The 16831-nt window shown below is 39.4% G+C and overlaps 1 protein-coding gene across 1 annotated transcript; it reads left to right on the plus strand.

Annotated features, from left to right (window-relative positions):
* The first annotated feature begins 2478 nt into the window (after positions 1-2478).
* On the plus strand, positions 2479-6107 carry LOC133792479 (uncharacterized). Its single transcript, XM_062230390.1, has 4 exons — positions 2479-3524; positions 4717-4924; positions 5005-5134; positions 5637-6107. Exons 1-4 carry the CDS (start codon positions 2617-2619, stop codon positions 5903-5905), a joined length of 1515 nt encoding a protein of 504 aa, XP_062086374.1. The 5' UTR covers positions 2479-2616; the 3' UTR covers positions 5906-6107.
* The last annotated feature ends 10724 nt before the right edge of the window (positions 6108-16831 follow it).

The following is a 16831-nucleotide window of genomic DNA, read 5'->3' on the forward strand; positions in this document are numbered from 1 at the left end:
GGAGGAGGAGGTTGAGATGATGCAGCGTCAACGGCCTGTCCAGCTCTCTTGAATGTCTTTTCCATTTGACTTTCTTAAAGCTTTTAATCAAACTCCCAATGAAAGCACCAGAATGTTGACCCTCAATTTGGCCAACGACACGGAGTGACAATTACGACAAAGAAATGAAATGACAATTAAGAATGGAATCAAATGGTAAAGAATTGATGCAGATGATTTATAGTGGTTCGACCCCAATGTATGGTAATAACCTACGTCCACTTAGTGCTATTATTGATGTTGAATCTCAATGTCGTGATCAAAGAACTAGGGTTCTTGGGTTTCATAAGCCTTAGGAGAATTACAACCTTTTGGTGGATAATCACACTATACGCTCTTACTCTCTGTATTCAGAAAAATATTCAAAGGTCCCTTCCTTGAGCCTTCTCATGCATATTTATAGGCTCAAGGGGGGTTATATGGTCCAATGAGCCTTAATTATCCTTAATATCAGCGTATTAAGGTAATAAATAGGAAATAATAAAATGTAACTATTACAAGATTACATATCTTTAAAGGAAATAAGCCGCAGCATGCGACCAATCTGGTCGTATCTATTCGTGAGGCTTGATGAGGCAATAAGGTTCTGGTCGATAGTCGAACAGCACCCCTTCAAAATGACGCTGCCATGTGTCAGCCACGTGCGAGAAGTCCTTGCCACGTCAACAGCAGCCATTTTTGGGTAAACAATAATTAATAAATTATATAAATAAAACTAAGCAAACGAACGTGTATTGTACATTACTTGTATCTAGTATATATATAAAGAGATATAAAAGAGGAAAATATTTTTTCATTGGAGCTTAAGCACAAAAAATAAAAGAGAGAAAAATGGGAAGAAAATATAGAGCAATAAAGAGTTTAAATAATGAAATATCACTACAACAAAATTTGTAAAGAATTTATAACAATTAAGAATTTTTTTTCTAGAAAGATTAAAACTTAAATATAGTATAATTTTTTTTAAATTACAATAATTATAAATATGTAAAAAAAATCTTATTAAATTTGTGGGAAATATTTTCTTCTATTTTTTTCCATTTTATTTTTCATTATAAAAATATTCCTAAGTGAAATCCAAGGTCCAAACAAAGCCTATACAAATTAGGAAAACATTTCCCTTGAACTTCCTTTTTTTTTTTTTTTTTTTTCTTTTTCTCACCAAAATCTATGTATTTATTTTGTTTAAAAAAGTCTCTCTCTGTATATATACAAAAACATTGAAGTAGTTTATTTTGTTTGGACAAAACTAATTTATTTCGTAATGTAAGGATAAAACTAAAGAAGTTTTTCATTAAAATGAAAAATACTAAAGAGGTTCTCAAGAAAAAATCTTTTGGGACTAGTTCAAGTTAAAAAAATATCCATTTTATTATATTAAGATCAGGAATGCATGTGGGTTATATAACAATTCTTAAATCGCGAAAAATTATTCATAAAATACTAAATATCAAATTACTAATACTTACTAGGTGGATCATTTCACTATATTATGCTTTAAGGACACATTTGGTATGTCGTATTATATTGTATTGCTAGATCCTGAATCTAAACCCTGGCTACAGATTCCTGCCCCGCCCCCGACCCCAGCCTCTACCCTGGCCCCGACTTCGGTCCTAGACCTGGACCTACCCTTGGTCCTTACTATAATACAAATTAATTTAAAAAATATTATAATACGAGCTAACACATATCATTTTTTATGTATTTAATACTACGGTTGATACTGTATTAAAATTTATAATTGTAATAATTAATACAATACAAAATTCAATCAAACATAGTGTACTACTTATTTTGTGAGAAAAAAACTCAATTATATTCAATGTTAAGTTAAAAAAATAAAGTACTAATTTCGACTAAATTACAAACGGTACGTAAAATGGTTTTTTTTAGGAAAATATCATTATTGATGTAGTGTAACTAGATGAATATTGTGAGCTTAACTACATCGACACTAGCTAGGATTAGGAATATAAAATTAATTAGGTTTGATCTCAAATAAAATCGAATCGTGGGCTCCACAAAGATGCATGGGAGTTGGATACGCCGGATTATAGGTGACGTGGCGTTCCAAATAAGAATCCTGCTTGCATGGCTTGGATCAGAGTTGTTGGCTGCTCTATTATTTGTTTATTTCTCCCATTTTTATAAAAATTAAATATTAATTTTTTTCTTAATTAGAATTACAATAAATAAAAACAAATTATTCTTTTTCTTTTCCAATAATATGATTATCTTATTGTACGTCACACTTCCTCTGTTCTGTCCAATTACACATTTTTCTCCGGGGAGCAGTTAAGAACGGCATCTCTTCTCCCTCACTGTCCGTCAGAATAAAAAACCCCAAACGTCACAGTCAGACACTCATTAGCTGCCACGTGTCATCAAGCACAATTTTCTTTCATTTTATTTTTTTATATTAAAATACTTCTGAACCAGACATAACAACACCATACATCATTCTTTCATGCCAAAGTTGCTCTTTGAAAATTCTCTCAAACTTTTCATGGTGATTTTTGAAGAAAAAGGAGAAGAACTAAGAGCTTCTTTGTGACCCAAACCCATTCTCCCACAATGTTTAAACTCCTCAACCGGAACCTTCGTCTTCTGTACTCACGTTTCCGATGGCGGATTCGCCGCCGGTCAAAACCCAAAGTCATTATCAGGAGGTTCGGAAAATCGAGCTCCAAACCTCACGACCGAGCCCAAACGGAACCAACCAGGGTTTCTGGCTCAGTGGCATCGGCTGCGGTACACCCAAATGGTCATTTAGGTGAATCGACGACGACTATAACGTCTGTACGGGTTGCGACGTTTAACGCTGCCCTGTTTTCTATGGCTCCAGCGGTACCCAAGATGGCAAACTTCGACGACGAAAACGGCGACGTTTTAAAGACTAGGAGCCTCAATTTACGAACCAAGTCAGCTAATGACCGACCTAAGAGTATTCTCAAGCAATCTCCATTACATCCCAATTCCATAAATATTACTAATAATAGCTCTGAAAATCTCTCTAAGCAACAGAAGTTCACGAAATCGAAATTGAGGGTTTCGATTAATTTGCCAGATAATGAGATTTCGTTACTGCGAAATAGGAAATTAAGCTTCGCGGAAGATGAGAGTGAGAGAGAGAAAGAGGGTTCTTCTTCCATCACTAGATTTCTCAGAGGGAAAGCTCCATTGAGATCGAGTGTGAGCTTTTCCGGCAGTATTGACCAGGGTGGAGATGGAGATGATGCGTTCAGAAGCAGAAGGACTGTGCTGGAAGTTTTGAAAGAGCTAGACGCTGATATATTAGCTCTGCAAGATGTGAAAGCAGAGGAAGAAAAAGCCATGAAACCCTTGTCAGATTTAGCTTCGGCTTTGGGTATGAGCTACGTTTTCGCCGAGAGTTGGGCGCCGGAATACGGCAACGCCATCTTGTCAAAGTGGCCCATTAAGCACTGGAAGGTTCAGAAGATTTTCGACGACACTGATTTCAGGTATTGAATAATACTATTCATTATTTATTTTAGTGTTTATTTCCTTTTTGCATTACTTTTTTTTCTTTGAAAAGAAGCAAATTAATAATTTTTCCTTCTTTTATTTTCTTATCCATTGAATGATGATGATTCTTTTATTATTGCCTGAATGAAGTGGTGAAATGGGTAGAACTTCGAGGAAATTTCTTCTTCATTTCAGTGCTGAAATGATCAATATATTGTTAAATAAAGTTGGTCACTTTTCTTGTAAAGAAGGCTTTAATAGTTTTCATCATTATGTTTTGTAGATAAACGTTAAAAGCTCAAGGAATTTAAGAATAGACATAATTAAATTGCTAACGTTATTCCAAAAAAATATTAAAAAATTGTTTTACTTTTATTTAAAAAAAAAAACTACTTTAAAATGCATTTCTATACATTAGCTGACTTTCTGAATTTTTCATTCTGTTCTTTCTCTTATCTTTCCCCTTGATTTTTGTGTCTTAACTTAGAAGATTATTACTTACTCTAAAAGGTTAACGTACTATATTTTTTCGTCATATCCTCTTGTCTGGATTGTATTTACGCTATGTCAAAATAAAAAACCAATGTGAGTGAGGACTAGGGACCAAGGACATGGGCCACTACCAAATAACAGCTGTATGAATTGACCAAAAGCTGTTGACTCCCATACCACTCGAATCTAACCTTTTATTTCTCATCATGGATTATCTTGTTTAATAATACGGTGATCTACTTTGAGTTGATATTTATGATTAAAGAAGGATAAAAAAATTTGGGTCATAAATTTAGTTAATATTAAATGATAGATTAATGTTATAAGCTACCTTAAGTGTATGATATTTCATGAAGTGGCATTTTTGTGTGTTGAATAAAGTCTCATTTATTATAATTTAATAAATAGTGTTAGTACCTTATACTAAATAAATATATCAACACATATAATGTTAAGCATTTTAAGGTGTTTTATAGTAACTTCATACAATATTATTAGTCTATACATACTACAAGAAAAAAAAAAGATTTTTTCCGCACATTTTTATCAGATAATGGAAAATTTTCTTTATTTTGTATGGGACTTAGAGAAAAATAAAGTAAAAAAAGACAAATAAAAGAATGGTGGTGACAATGAATAAGAAAGAACAAAGTATGTGTTTAATTTTCTACTTTGGTTTTTATCATATATATTCAGGAATGTTCTGAAGGCCACAATTGATGTTCCTCAAGTTGGAGAAATTAACTTCCACTGTACCCACCTTGATCACCTAGATGAAAATTGGCGCATGAAGCAGATAAACGCCATAATTCAATCCAATAACGAGCCCCACATCTTAGTTGGAGGCCTCAACTCCCTTGAAGAGACAGATTACTCACAAGAAAGATGGTCTGACATTGTAAAGGTTCGTATATATATGTGTGTATTTATATAGCTCTCTATCCCCTCATGATCTTTATGTCTAAGGATTACACGAAATTGCAGTACTATGAAGAGCTAGGAAAGCCCACGCCAAAGGTCGAAGTAATGAAATATTTAAAGAGTAAAGAGTACACAGATGCTAAGGATTACGCTGGAGAATGTGAGTCAGTTGTGATGATAGCCAAAGGCCAAAGTACGTACTAGTTATCTATTTGTCTGTTTAAATTTCAGAAGTCTAGTTTTATTCTTTTTGTTTTAGTTGTCTTAAACTATTACTACAAAATTGGTATTTAATTTCCGTCACTTTTTAAGCTGGTTTTTTTTTTTATTGTTTTTTGTGATTTTAACAAGCAACGTCTATTTAATTGACGAAAAAACATTTATTAAAAAACGACGAGAGAAGAAGGTCTTTCTCGTTGCTTTTGTAAAACAAGCGAGGAAAAATCGCAAGAACTGCAAAAGGCCTCTCTTATTTCTTGTTTTAAGAAAGCCACATGAGAGGCTCTTAATATATTATCATACCTTGATCCTTGCCCAGAAAGGTGGATACATTTTTTTCATGTCATTTGTTTGTGAAACGGGACGTACTTTCGAAATTTTATTTTTAATATAAAAAGTGACGATAAAACTTAATTTTGTGGTAGCGACCATATAACTTATTGAGCTACTAATGTATTGAACATTGGAATATGCAGGTGTACAAGGGACATGTAAGTATGGAACTCGAGTAGATTACATATTGGGTTCTCCAAACTCTTGTTACCAGTTTGTCCCTGGATCATACTCGGTCTTTTCATCCAAGGGTACTTCTGATCACCACATAGTGAGAGTTGACATAACAAAAGTAGATAACATTGGTCAAGAAAATGTCAACAGAAAGAAACGCCATACTAAGAAGAAAGTTGTAAAGATAACAGGATCTTCTCAATCAAAAGGTATATGGAAAACACATACGTTAGACTGATAGATTTTAATTTGTTTGTTTTTAGAAATTATAAAAAAAATATTAATTATAATTTATAGGGCCTAGTTTGTGTATTTTTTTTAAAGTGAGAAGAGCATCTGATTTTGAAGCTGCTCTTGGCTCCTACGTTGTAAATTGTCTACTGGAATTCATGAGTGCTAGCAGCAATAGCATGATCTATATATTACTCTCATTTTCACGATTTTCTCCTAAAATTTGAATTATAAACAATAAAATCTTCCAGTTTGGTAAAGTTTTTAGAAATTTAAAAATTACTTTCTGAATTTTTTTTTGCAATTGGTTATTAAAGAATTTATGATGTAGGTAAATCTAAAATTTAAAATTGATATAAATTATAATCCAACTTTATATTTCGGCTTATGAAAGAATCTATAATTATTTATATATTTATTTATTATATAAATTATTTGAAATAAATAATATAATCATAAAAAATTAATTTAAAAAAATTATTATTCTAATTTTTTACATCAACAAATTAGTCTAATTATAGAGTTTATCAAATATTATAATATTATTTTTGTATTCGACAACTATATTTGGCTAAACTTATTTTAAGGTGTTCTTAGCTTTTTTAATTAAAAAAGTACTTTTAAGAGTATTTAGGTAAAAAATAAATTTATTTTTTTTAATTCAAAAGATCTTTTTAAACAAGCTAGAATCCCTTAATTTTTCTCTAAAGACCTTTTGATAAGTTATTGTTAAATTAGAATAATTTTTATTATTTCTAATTTACTCGTAGAATATAACTTTTTGATTGATTATCCAAACATTTAAAAAAAAACTTTTCATAAGAAAAAAAATATTTATATCATAGTTATTTACACGAAAAATATAAGTGAAACTCTTCCTTGTCTTGTGTTTTTAGATATAAGCAAAACTAAAAACTTTAATGTTTCTTTATGTTTTGTTAAGCGATCCGCTAATCGTGTTGCTCACCATTTGGCACGAGCCTCATGCTTGAATGCTGGTTGTAGTAATTCGTTAGCTTCGGCGCCGAATAATTTAATTGATGTACTTTTGCTTGATATGGCTTAATGAAATTGCTGATTACCATTAAAAAAAAAAAACTTTCCCAAATGGAATGAATATTTTTCAATTATAATTTACTAAGCACACAATTATAAGCAAAAGTATGTCATCATAAGATGAGTATTTACTGTCGTAATTTAGGTTACTATTTCAATGTATAATGAAATAAAAAAGAAGGAAAATAATACTATCATCACTCATCCCTTATTCATGGTGTATTACAAAAAGAAATTAAAGGCTCCAAACAGGACTTGTATTTATATTTCTAGTAAAGTTTAATTGAGCATTAGTATTGTTATTGTAAACTATAATATTATGAATTAAGCAATAAAATTACAAAAATAAGGCTTACTTAATTGTGGAAGACGGTAGAAGAGTTGTCAAAAAATAAGGTCACAAGTAAATATTGGAAAAAAGAAAATTCGAGGCATACTGTAACGACCCAAAATTGCTAATAGGGCTTAGTGCCTTGATTAGCGTGCTGGGAGGGCATAATTGGATATATGTATGTTTAATTAGTTAAATGCGTGACTATGTGGCATGCATGATTAATATGATTATGTGAGTATGTTATTTGCATGTTTATGAGTATTAAATATGCATGTGGACCCTTTATTGTTCATAAGGACATATTTGTAATTTTGGCTCATTAAGGGCATAAATGTGATTATATGTGATAAATGGTTGAGACCACATTATTATGTAGATATATTTACAGTATATGGCTCGAGACGATCCTAGTGAGCAGATTAGCGAACTAGTCACAACGGGGTTTAAATACTCGGCTCGGGGGAGCCTGTGGGTATTTTGGGAATTTAGAGAATATTTTGGGATTTATTGAGTAATGAATAAGTATTTGGTAATTAGTTGAACGTGATATGATTAATTGGTAAATGGTAGGAACACTTGAGGAATTAATGGGGAATTGGGATAAATGACTATTATGTCCTTAGAAGCAATAGGAAGGGCTGTGATAATTAAGGGGTATTTTAGTCTTTGTTGAATAAAGGTTGGGTTTAGCTGAGGATCTAGGATTGATCGCAACTCATTAAAAGCACTAGAATGTCCTAAACTTTCTCTCTTTCCTCTTGTACGAATTCTTTCTCTCTCTCCTATACTTGAAGCTGAAGAGAAATTGAAGGAGAAAAGCTCGGGTTAAGCTGGGGAAATGCTGGATTTGAAGCCTAAGAAGTCAGGAATTTAAAGCTGGTAGAGGGCAGAAAGTTTTTGAGGATTCAAGCAACAATTGAGGTAAAGTCTTGTCTCTGTTTTGCTAAAAATGTAGATCATTAGGTTGGAATTGAACTGAATATTGGGTGATGAATTACCACTGAATTGAGGTAGTAGCTTCAGTATGATTCTTGAGGTTTTATGCTTAAGATATGTGATTAAGAGTCCTAGAATTACATGGAGCTTGATTTTTGGTTAGGGTGTTTGTTAAAGTTGAATTTTGAGGTTTTGGTTGGGAAGGATGCTGAGATAACCCAGAAAATTCTAGGTTCGTGGGGGCGCCCTGCGACCCAGCTCATGGGTGCCGCAACCCGCATGCCCAGAATGCCATGGGAGGGCTTTCCGATTTGAGGGCGCGCCGCGACCCTCAGGGCCAGGTCGCGACCCACCTAGGGAACCTTGGCCTAGGTTAGTTTTTAGGCTTGGGAAGGTTCGGGGGTTCGAACCTAAGTGCTCGGGACGATTTCTACTACCCGGTTTAGTAGAATTCAAGGTCCCGAAGGCTAGTTTTTGTTTCCTAAACATTTATTTGGGTTATGAATTGATGATCACCCATTGACACTGTGACTAGGTTTATTACTAAGGCTCAGGACTGAGGATCGTTCTCGGGACCGTCCTTTCAATTCTCTGCTCGGGATTTGAGATAAGAAAACTGCACCCTTGTGGTTGTGAATGGGACTGAGGTTCCCAATAATTGGATACATGTACTATGTAATTGTACAATTGTTATGTTATATGAGAATGAATGACCTAAGGGTGCCGGGGCTGATGATAAGCATACTAAAAGTAGCTCGGCCTAAGCGAGCCGGGGTCAGCTGGATAAACAGAGGGCTCGGACTAAGTGTGCCAACCCTGAGCATTTGTGTAATTGATTATGATATATATTTGAGATGAAGTGTTTACCACTGTTTAATTTTATACTTGAATTATGTTAAATAATTGAACTGGTTGAGTTAAGATTGATTGAATATTACTGTTGCTTTATGTGCTTGTTGTTTATGGTTTTCTTGCTGGGCCTTGGCTCACGGGTGTTATGTGGTGTAGGTAAAGGCAAATGGAAGCTGGACCAACCATGAATTGGAGAGCTCTGGGGGAAAAGTGTACATAGTTAGCTGCTCGACCGCCACGGCCGAGGGATAGTTATAGGGACAGAGCTCTAAAACTTGTATTTTGCCATTAGTCTAGATTTTATTGTAATAACTTTTGAGGATTGTAAATTACCACTTATACCCTGTTCTTGGGAGACATCATGATGGAGAAGTCATACGAACTCCAGAGGTCCTGGGACAAAATAACCTCCCTTAAGGAGAAACTCCAAGGCCCTCGAGAATAGCTTGTTTGAGCCCAGGCTACCCTCGAAGCCGAGCAGAAACTCTCTCGAGAGCTTGAAGAAGCTGTCCAAAAGGCCACCAAGGATATGCAACGGGCCAAAGAGGAAATGGAAACAGCCACAGAGAGTATGCAGCGAGCCCAAGAGGAGGCTAAGAATGCCACAGCCGAGGTCGCCCGAGTGGTCCTTGAAAACTCCCAACTTTAAGAGCAGGCTAAGGAGGCTATCGACCGAGCTTAACTAGAGGAGAGAAAAGCCCTCCAAGCCATGGAGATGAACAGGTCCTCTTGGTGTCAGGTGGACAAACTGAAGAAGGAGGTTGAGACAATCGTCTAGGATGCCTTCTACGTGGCCTGGTATCACAACCAAGACATGAGCATGGATTTCACTAAAGAGCTCTAGAAGTATAGACTCCTCTTTTAAGAGTGTCTTCGAGCGACTCAGGCTGCGGAAGTGGCTTCAGTTGCCAAGGCGACCTAAGTGGTTCAAACGGCTGAGGTGACCCCATCTACCAAGGCCATCCAGCCAACTAAGGCAACTCCGGCTACTAAAACAGCCCAGGTTGTGGTCCACCCGGCAGAGGGCGCCCCGAGTATAGACTCGATCATCGACCTGGTGGAAGAGGTCCCTAAGGATTGTTCATAATTTTAAAATTTAGGCCTGTGTGCCATAACTTATTGGGGTATAGACAAACCATGCTCGAGCCCCCGAGCACAGTTGTAATTACTTTCCCATTTAAGAATTATGCAGCTTGCCTTATTTTTTTATTTGGTTTGGTTCTATGAATTCAACATAACCTAATTGCTACGAGAATAAGCACTCAAACTATTTTAAACACTTGGTTCTATAAATTCAACGTAACATACTGCCATGAGAACAAGAACTCAAACCTTTTTTAAAAACACTTGGTTCTATAAATTCAACGTAACATACTGCCATGAGAACAAGAACTCAAACCTTTTTTAAACACTTGGTTCTATAAATTCAACGTAGCAAGATTGCCATAAGAACAAGAACTCAAACCTTTTTTAAACACTTGGTTCTATAAATTCAACGTAGCAAGATTGCCATAAGAACAAGAACTCACACCGTTTTAAACACTTGGTTCTATAAATTCAATGTAACATGAATGCCACGAGAACAAGAACTCCAAATGTTTTATAGGTGATTCTAGTGTTTAGTGTCTCTTGTAGGCTCATCATCCTAGAAGTAACTTTAATGCGAAGTTTACCATTGGCCTAACACAGCCAACCGACTCAAGGACCTTGACCTAACTCGGAGTCCTCCCGTGTCCCCACAATCCAAAGATTCGGGCTTTCAGGAGTCCTTGCACATGAAATCGCCTGCCCCTCGAGTGCATATCTCATCGCTTTCGGATTGTCTCACACCTCCTCGGGCTCGACATCGTTGGGAGGTGGTGTTAATGAGTTGTACAAGCACAAATAGCTTGGGCATCCGTCCCTATCTCGAAGATTAGGATTTGGTTATTACTCCTTGGGTGCGCGCTGTCCTCGGGAGGTAACATGAATTTCTAAGTTCGCGCTATTAGACTTTTATGGTGGGTTTTCTCTAGGTTTCCTATGGGATCAGGTGACATTAGGGGTGTTTTGCTCATCGACTAGCCAAGCTCCCCATGTCACGGATCTCCCGGACTTGAGTTCAGGCCCCTCGAGCGCAATGTCCACGGGAGGTGTCCCAAGTCTCCCCTGTGACCAAGTACGGGGTACTCGGCCTTCCGTTCGCATCTCGAGATAAATAGACTTGTTCAGAACTCCTCGGGCTCAGTGTCAACGAGAAGTGACCAAAGTTTATTCTCGCGCTACTAGGATTGTCTAATTTCTAGGTGTTAATCCTATTCTTCTTAGTCTCCTAGGTTAGATTCAATTAGTTTCTTGGATTTTTTCTATACCCGGGGTGACGACGCTAGGCTTATTCCGCTTGACAAGCTTAGTTTCCTCGAACGTTCCCAAACCCCATGCCCCCCAAGTGATCGGAGACTTGTCCGCGAACACTTGTCCAGGCGAGCGAGTGTTATTGCATAACATTAATACGGTAAAGGAAACCAAAAGATATAAGCATGCAATAAATTTCTTACCGTGTTTTACATACACGGTTTCCATTAAGTGTGCCTGAAGGCTACAAAGGGTATTACAGAAACAAATAATGTTTGCTGCTCATATCATTAGTAATACCGACGAAGATGTTCAGCATTCCAGGCATGAGGAATCAACTCCCCACTTAGTCGGGTTAGCTTGTATGTTCCCGGACACACAATGCTCTTAACTTGGTATGGGTCTTCCCATTTAGGTCCCAGCACTCCTGCACCAAGGTCCCAGGTGGCTAAGAAAACTCTTTGCAACACCAGATCTTCGACCCCAAACTTTCTATCCTTCACTTTGGAGTTAAAATACTTGGCTACCTTCTGCTGGTAGGATGCTACTCGAAGCTGAGAAGCTTCGCGCATGTAACATCCTGGTTACCCCAGAACAGTTACGGTGAACGGTGAACCAGAAATTTAACTCGCTACCCGAGTTCTTTGGTTAAAAATGTGCTTCTAAGTGTTATTAACAGGCTAAGGTGGAAAACCAATAAAAAATAAAGGATATATTTTATTAACGCATAAAACTATTCATGGGCCCATAAAAAACTTTTACAAGTTATTTACAACTCAAAATGGTCATTACTGTTTCAAATTTACAAACCCGCTGACCTAAGCGGCAAAAATAGGGTAAACCCCCTAGTTCCTCTGAGATTTCCTTGGCCGTGGTGGTTAAGCGACCGCATATGTACACAACACCACCTAAGCTCTCCACTCAAGGCTGGGTGAGCTTTTCTTTCCCTTTACCTGCACTACATAGCACCCATGAGCCAAGGCCCAGCAAAAAAACACAATATAGCATGAATATAATATCAACAATGATCATAATAATCATTCAGGACTTCCAGTCCAAAACAGATGAGTGACAGTCGCAAAAGTCACTAAGGTGGGTTCCGTTCCCTCTAGCCATGTTACAATAGGGTCACCAGGGCTTTACAAATAAGTGAACCTTTCACTAGCTTATAAGATAGGTGCTCGATGAACTAGTCACCAATATAACCTATCACGTGACCATAGAGTCATAACCATGGGATTCCGCTCCCTAGCCATGTGACAAGCTGTCACCTAGGCCATTGGCCCTGGCTCTAAGTAACTAGTCCTAGGCTAGTCAAGCACTTATAATTTTCATCGACCTTAGGGTCGGTCTAGCATTAATGCTCTAGAGTCATTCAATGCTGATATCGATTAGATCTAATCTTTTAATCGGCCCTGTGTTCAGGACGCTTATGCCGTTTCTGACTCACAGGTCAGTAATACGCGACCAGTGCCGTCCCTGACTAATCAATGACATACACAGGTAAGCAATCTCTGCTAAGCATTTAATATGCAATCAATGTCCACATTTAGCAACCAACATGCATCAACAACAATCATGCATGTCATCTACACAGGGTGCAGTTTTCTTACCTCTGATTCGAGTGAGAATGAATAAAAGAACGACCCTTGAGAACGATCTGACTTATAGTCCTTTAGTGGTCACCTATTCATAACCAAATATGGGACACCATCAATAAAATGAACAACAAGGGTTCCCAAACCAAGATCTAGCCTCTAGGACATCAATCCCCACTAATCCGGGTAGTGGGAACAATCCCGAGGCCTAAAACCAAATTCCCGAGGTCAAAACACTCAAACGGGCTCAAAACCACCCAAGAGCCGCAGCCCTAGCACCTTGAGCCGCGGCCCCCAGCCACACCAGGAGCAAGGGCCGCGGCGCCCAGCAAGGCCAAAATTCCTCCACCTACTTCTTCGAGCTAGGGCCACGGCCCCCAACCCAGAATCAGCCACAAACTCGATCTCCTTCATCCAAAACCTTCCAAAAAAATACCTAAACACTTACAAATCCAAAAATCAAAGTTCCCAAACTTCCCAATGATCCAAAACCATCAATCCCGAGGTTCAAATGAACCAAAAACTCAACGATTCACAAAATCCAATTCGAAGCTTAGAAACACTAAAAACTCAAAACTTAAAACTTAGATTACCTTTGATTGGGTTGTTTCTCATCAAATCCTTCGGTCAAGAAGCTTCTAATATTTCCTAGGATCGCTATGTCTCGAATGGTAAAATGAACTAACGGGAAGAGAGAAAGGGTTTTCTAACGTACGGTGCTATCTGACAAACTTCTTCAAGCTTAAGTAACCTCAAATAAAACCTAGTGCTCGGGGTCCCGAAAACACCCCCGAGGACACTATAGTCAAAACTCCCAGATGTGAACGCTCAATATTCTTAGCCCTTAAAAGACTCAACATGTATGCTTAGGCCCCCATAAACGCCCCAAAAAATATGGCTGGGTTGGAATGACCCTGAGCCACTGTTGCCACTCGCACGGCAGCCCAGATGGCCTCGCATGCGCCAGCACCAGGCGAGGCCCCTCGTCGCACGCGTGCCAGCACTAGGCGAGGCCCTTTGTCGCGCGCGCCCAGCATTAGCGAGACCCCCTCATCTCGTGCGCGCCAACACCAGGCGAGGCCCCTCGTCGCGCGCGCCCAGCATCAGCGGGGCACCCTCGTCTCACGCGCGCCAGAACCAGGCGAGGTCCCTCGTCGCGCGCGCCCAGCATCAAGCGAGCCCCCTCGTCGCGCGCACCCAGCACCAGCGAGGCCCCCTCGTCTCGCGCGCGCCCAGCACCAGCGAGGCCCCTCGTCTCGTGCGCGCCCAGCACCAGCGAGGCCCCCTCGTCTCGCGCGCGCCCAGCACCAGCGAGGCCCCTCGTCTCGCGCGCGCCCAGCACCAGCGAGGCCCCTCGTCTCGCGCGCGACCAGCACCAACGAGGCCCCCTCGTCTCGTGCGCGCCCAGCACCAGCAAGGCCCCTCGTCTCGCGCGCGCAGCCACGGCCCCGCGTGGCCTCGCGTCCGAAGCAGGCACGACCTCGCATGGCCTCGCGTCAGGGCATGCATTCGGCCTCGCGCCCCTAGCGCTCCATGCCGTGCGGAGGGTGTACCCTTGGGAGCCACACCTTCAGGTGCCCATGCAAGGGAGGCCTCGCGAAGGAGGCTCGCGAGCCGCTTAGGAGCCACGCCACCAGATGGACCCCAACGCTTAGGGGCCCGGGTATGAGTTGAATGGAACGTACTTGTACGTTCCCATGCTGGGTACGGCCCTCAAGACCTTGTACGTCCAAATACGGACACCCGTACCAATGGAGGAGTGGGAATGCAGGGACAGGAGTAATGGCCTATACGTCTACGGCCAAGGGTTAGAGTCGACACCACTACGCCTGCCACCACTCTTCTGACATGAGTACGGACGAGTAGTGGAGACACCTTCCTGACGCCTGCCAGTGTACTAGATGCACGGCCACCACCTCTGGAGCCACTCTCTTGACAGAGTACTTATGTACCACTTGGTCTCCTGGACCACCATGTACCCAGGGCCATTAGAGCCTACTATAAAATGAACTCTAACCCCACCTGAAGGGGGGTTGGGAGTTTTACTGTAGAAAAGGCTTGAGAGTGAATGAAAGATTGATTTCTCCATTGTTATTCTGTCATTGTTCTTGAGTTATTACTTTGATTTCTATAGCTTATTTTTGATTGACGATCCTTACTTGATAACTTTTTCCAACTCAACTTAGTTGACGAGTTCTCACCGTCAACACCAGAATTTCCTCCTGATCTCAATAACTCCCAATTTATCATCAAATAACATTATCATTACTCAATATCCCAATAAAAGACCCCGTTATGACAAAACCGCTAATTTATAATATAAGACTGTCTCATGCCGAATAGCTCGAATATATCTCCATAATAATGGGATCTCATCCATAACTCACAATATGCCCCAAAGTACACAAATATACCCACAACGGGCCAAATTACCAAAACACCCTAATAATCAAATGTGGACCCACATGCATGCATATAACATCATATGATAATATAATTCACATAAACATGCATATATTCATTTAATGGCCTAATTAAACAGTTATGGCCCTCCCGGCCTACTAATCCAGTCATTAAACCGCATTAGGGATTTCAGGGCATTACAGTGCAACTCCTCCACGTGATCCAGGGATTCCCGTAGTAAAGCATGGTTCGTAGTTGGGTCAAACGTATCCCGTCGGTGTGTGGAGATTGCTGCCTCAACTGGGAGCATTGCCTCATACCCGTAGGCCATCGAGAAGAGTGAATGGCCGGTGGAGGTCCTGGCAGTGATGCGGTAGCTCCACAATGCCTTAGGAAGCTCCTCGAGCCATGATCATTTTTCTTGCTCCAGTCTTCTCTTCAAAGTGGACTTGAGTGTCTTGTTAACTCCTTCCACTTGGCCATTGCCATGCAGATGGGCCACGGAGCAAAAGCTCTTGATAACTCCATGCCGCTAACAGAAGTCTGTGAAAACTTCGCTGTCGAATTGCAATTTGTTGTCGGAGACTATCATCCTCGGGAGCCCATACCGGTAAACTATGTTTTTAGTGAGGAAATCCAAGGCCTTTTTGGAGGTGATTGTAGCGAGTGGCTCGACCTCGACCCACTTCGTGAAGTAGTCGACGACCACTATCGTAACGGCCCAAATTCCCTAATGTGGCTTAATGCCTGGATTAAGGGGCCAGGAGGGCCATAATTGATTTAATATGCAATTATGTGATTATATGCATGATTATGTGAGTTATATTATTATATGATGATAAATGCATGCACGTGGGTCCGTTTTTCATTACAAGGGTATTTTGGTAATTTGGCCCGTTGAGGGCATAGTTGTATATTTTCATGCATGTTTGTGAGGTATGGATGATGCCACATTATTATGTGGATATGTTCGAGCCATTCGGCATGAGACGATCCTAGGATTTAATTTAGCGATTTTTTCATAGCGGGGTCAATTATCGGGATATTGAGTAATGAGAATGATTATTTGATGATATATTGGGAGTTAGTGAGATCACAAGAAAATTATGGGAATTTTGACTATTTTACCCCTTGGGGCATTTTTGGGACCCCGAGCATTAGGATTTACTTGAGGTTACTTAAGCTTGAAGTAACCCATCAAAAGGAAAATACGTTCAAACACCTTATTCTCTTTCTCCCGTTATCCCTTTTTACTGTTCGTCGCATTTTCGAAGGAAACTTGAGTTTTAGGACTCGGATTCAAGCGAGGATCAAGGCACAATGATTCTAGGAAAGATTAGAAGCTTTTTAACCGAAGGATTTAGCGAGAAACAACTCAATAAGAGGTAATCCAAGCTATAATTTTTGAGTTTTTGAGTTT

Source organism: Humulus lupulus, chromosome 1 (assembly GCF_963169125.1).
Source record: "Humulus lupulus chromosome 1, drHumLupu1.1, whole genome shotgun sequence".
NCBI lineage: Eukaryota > Viridiplantae > Streptophyta > Magnoliopsida > Rosales > Cannabaceae > Humulus > Humulus lupulus.

Bases quoted from the DNA above. Each gene is read 5' to 3' on its own strand.
- LOC133792479 (XM_062230390.1), top strand. From the start codon at position 2,617: ATGTTTAAACTCCTCAACCGGAACCTTCGTCTTCTGTACTCACGTTTC. The intron at 3,525-4,716 runs GTATTGAATAAT...ATATATATTCAG, and splicing joins TTCGACGACACTGATTTCAG to GAATGTTCTGAAGGCCACAA. The intron at 5,135-5,636 runs GTACGTACTAGT...TGGAATATGCAG, and splicing joins GATGATAGCCAAAGGCCAAA to GTGTACAAGGGACATGTAAG.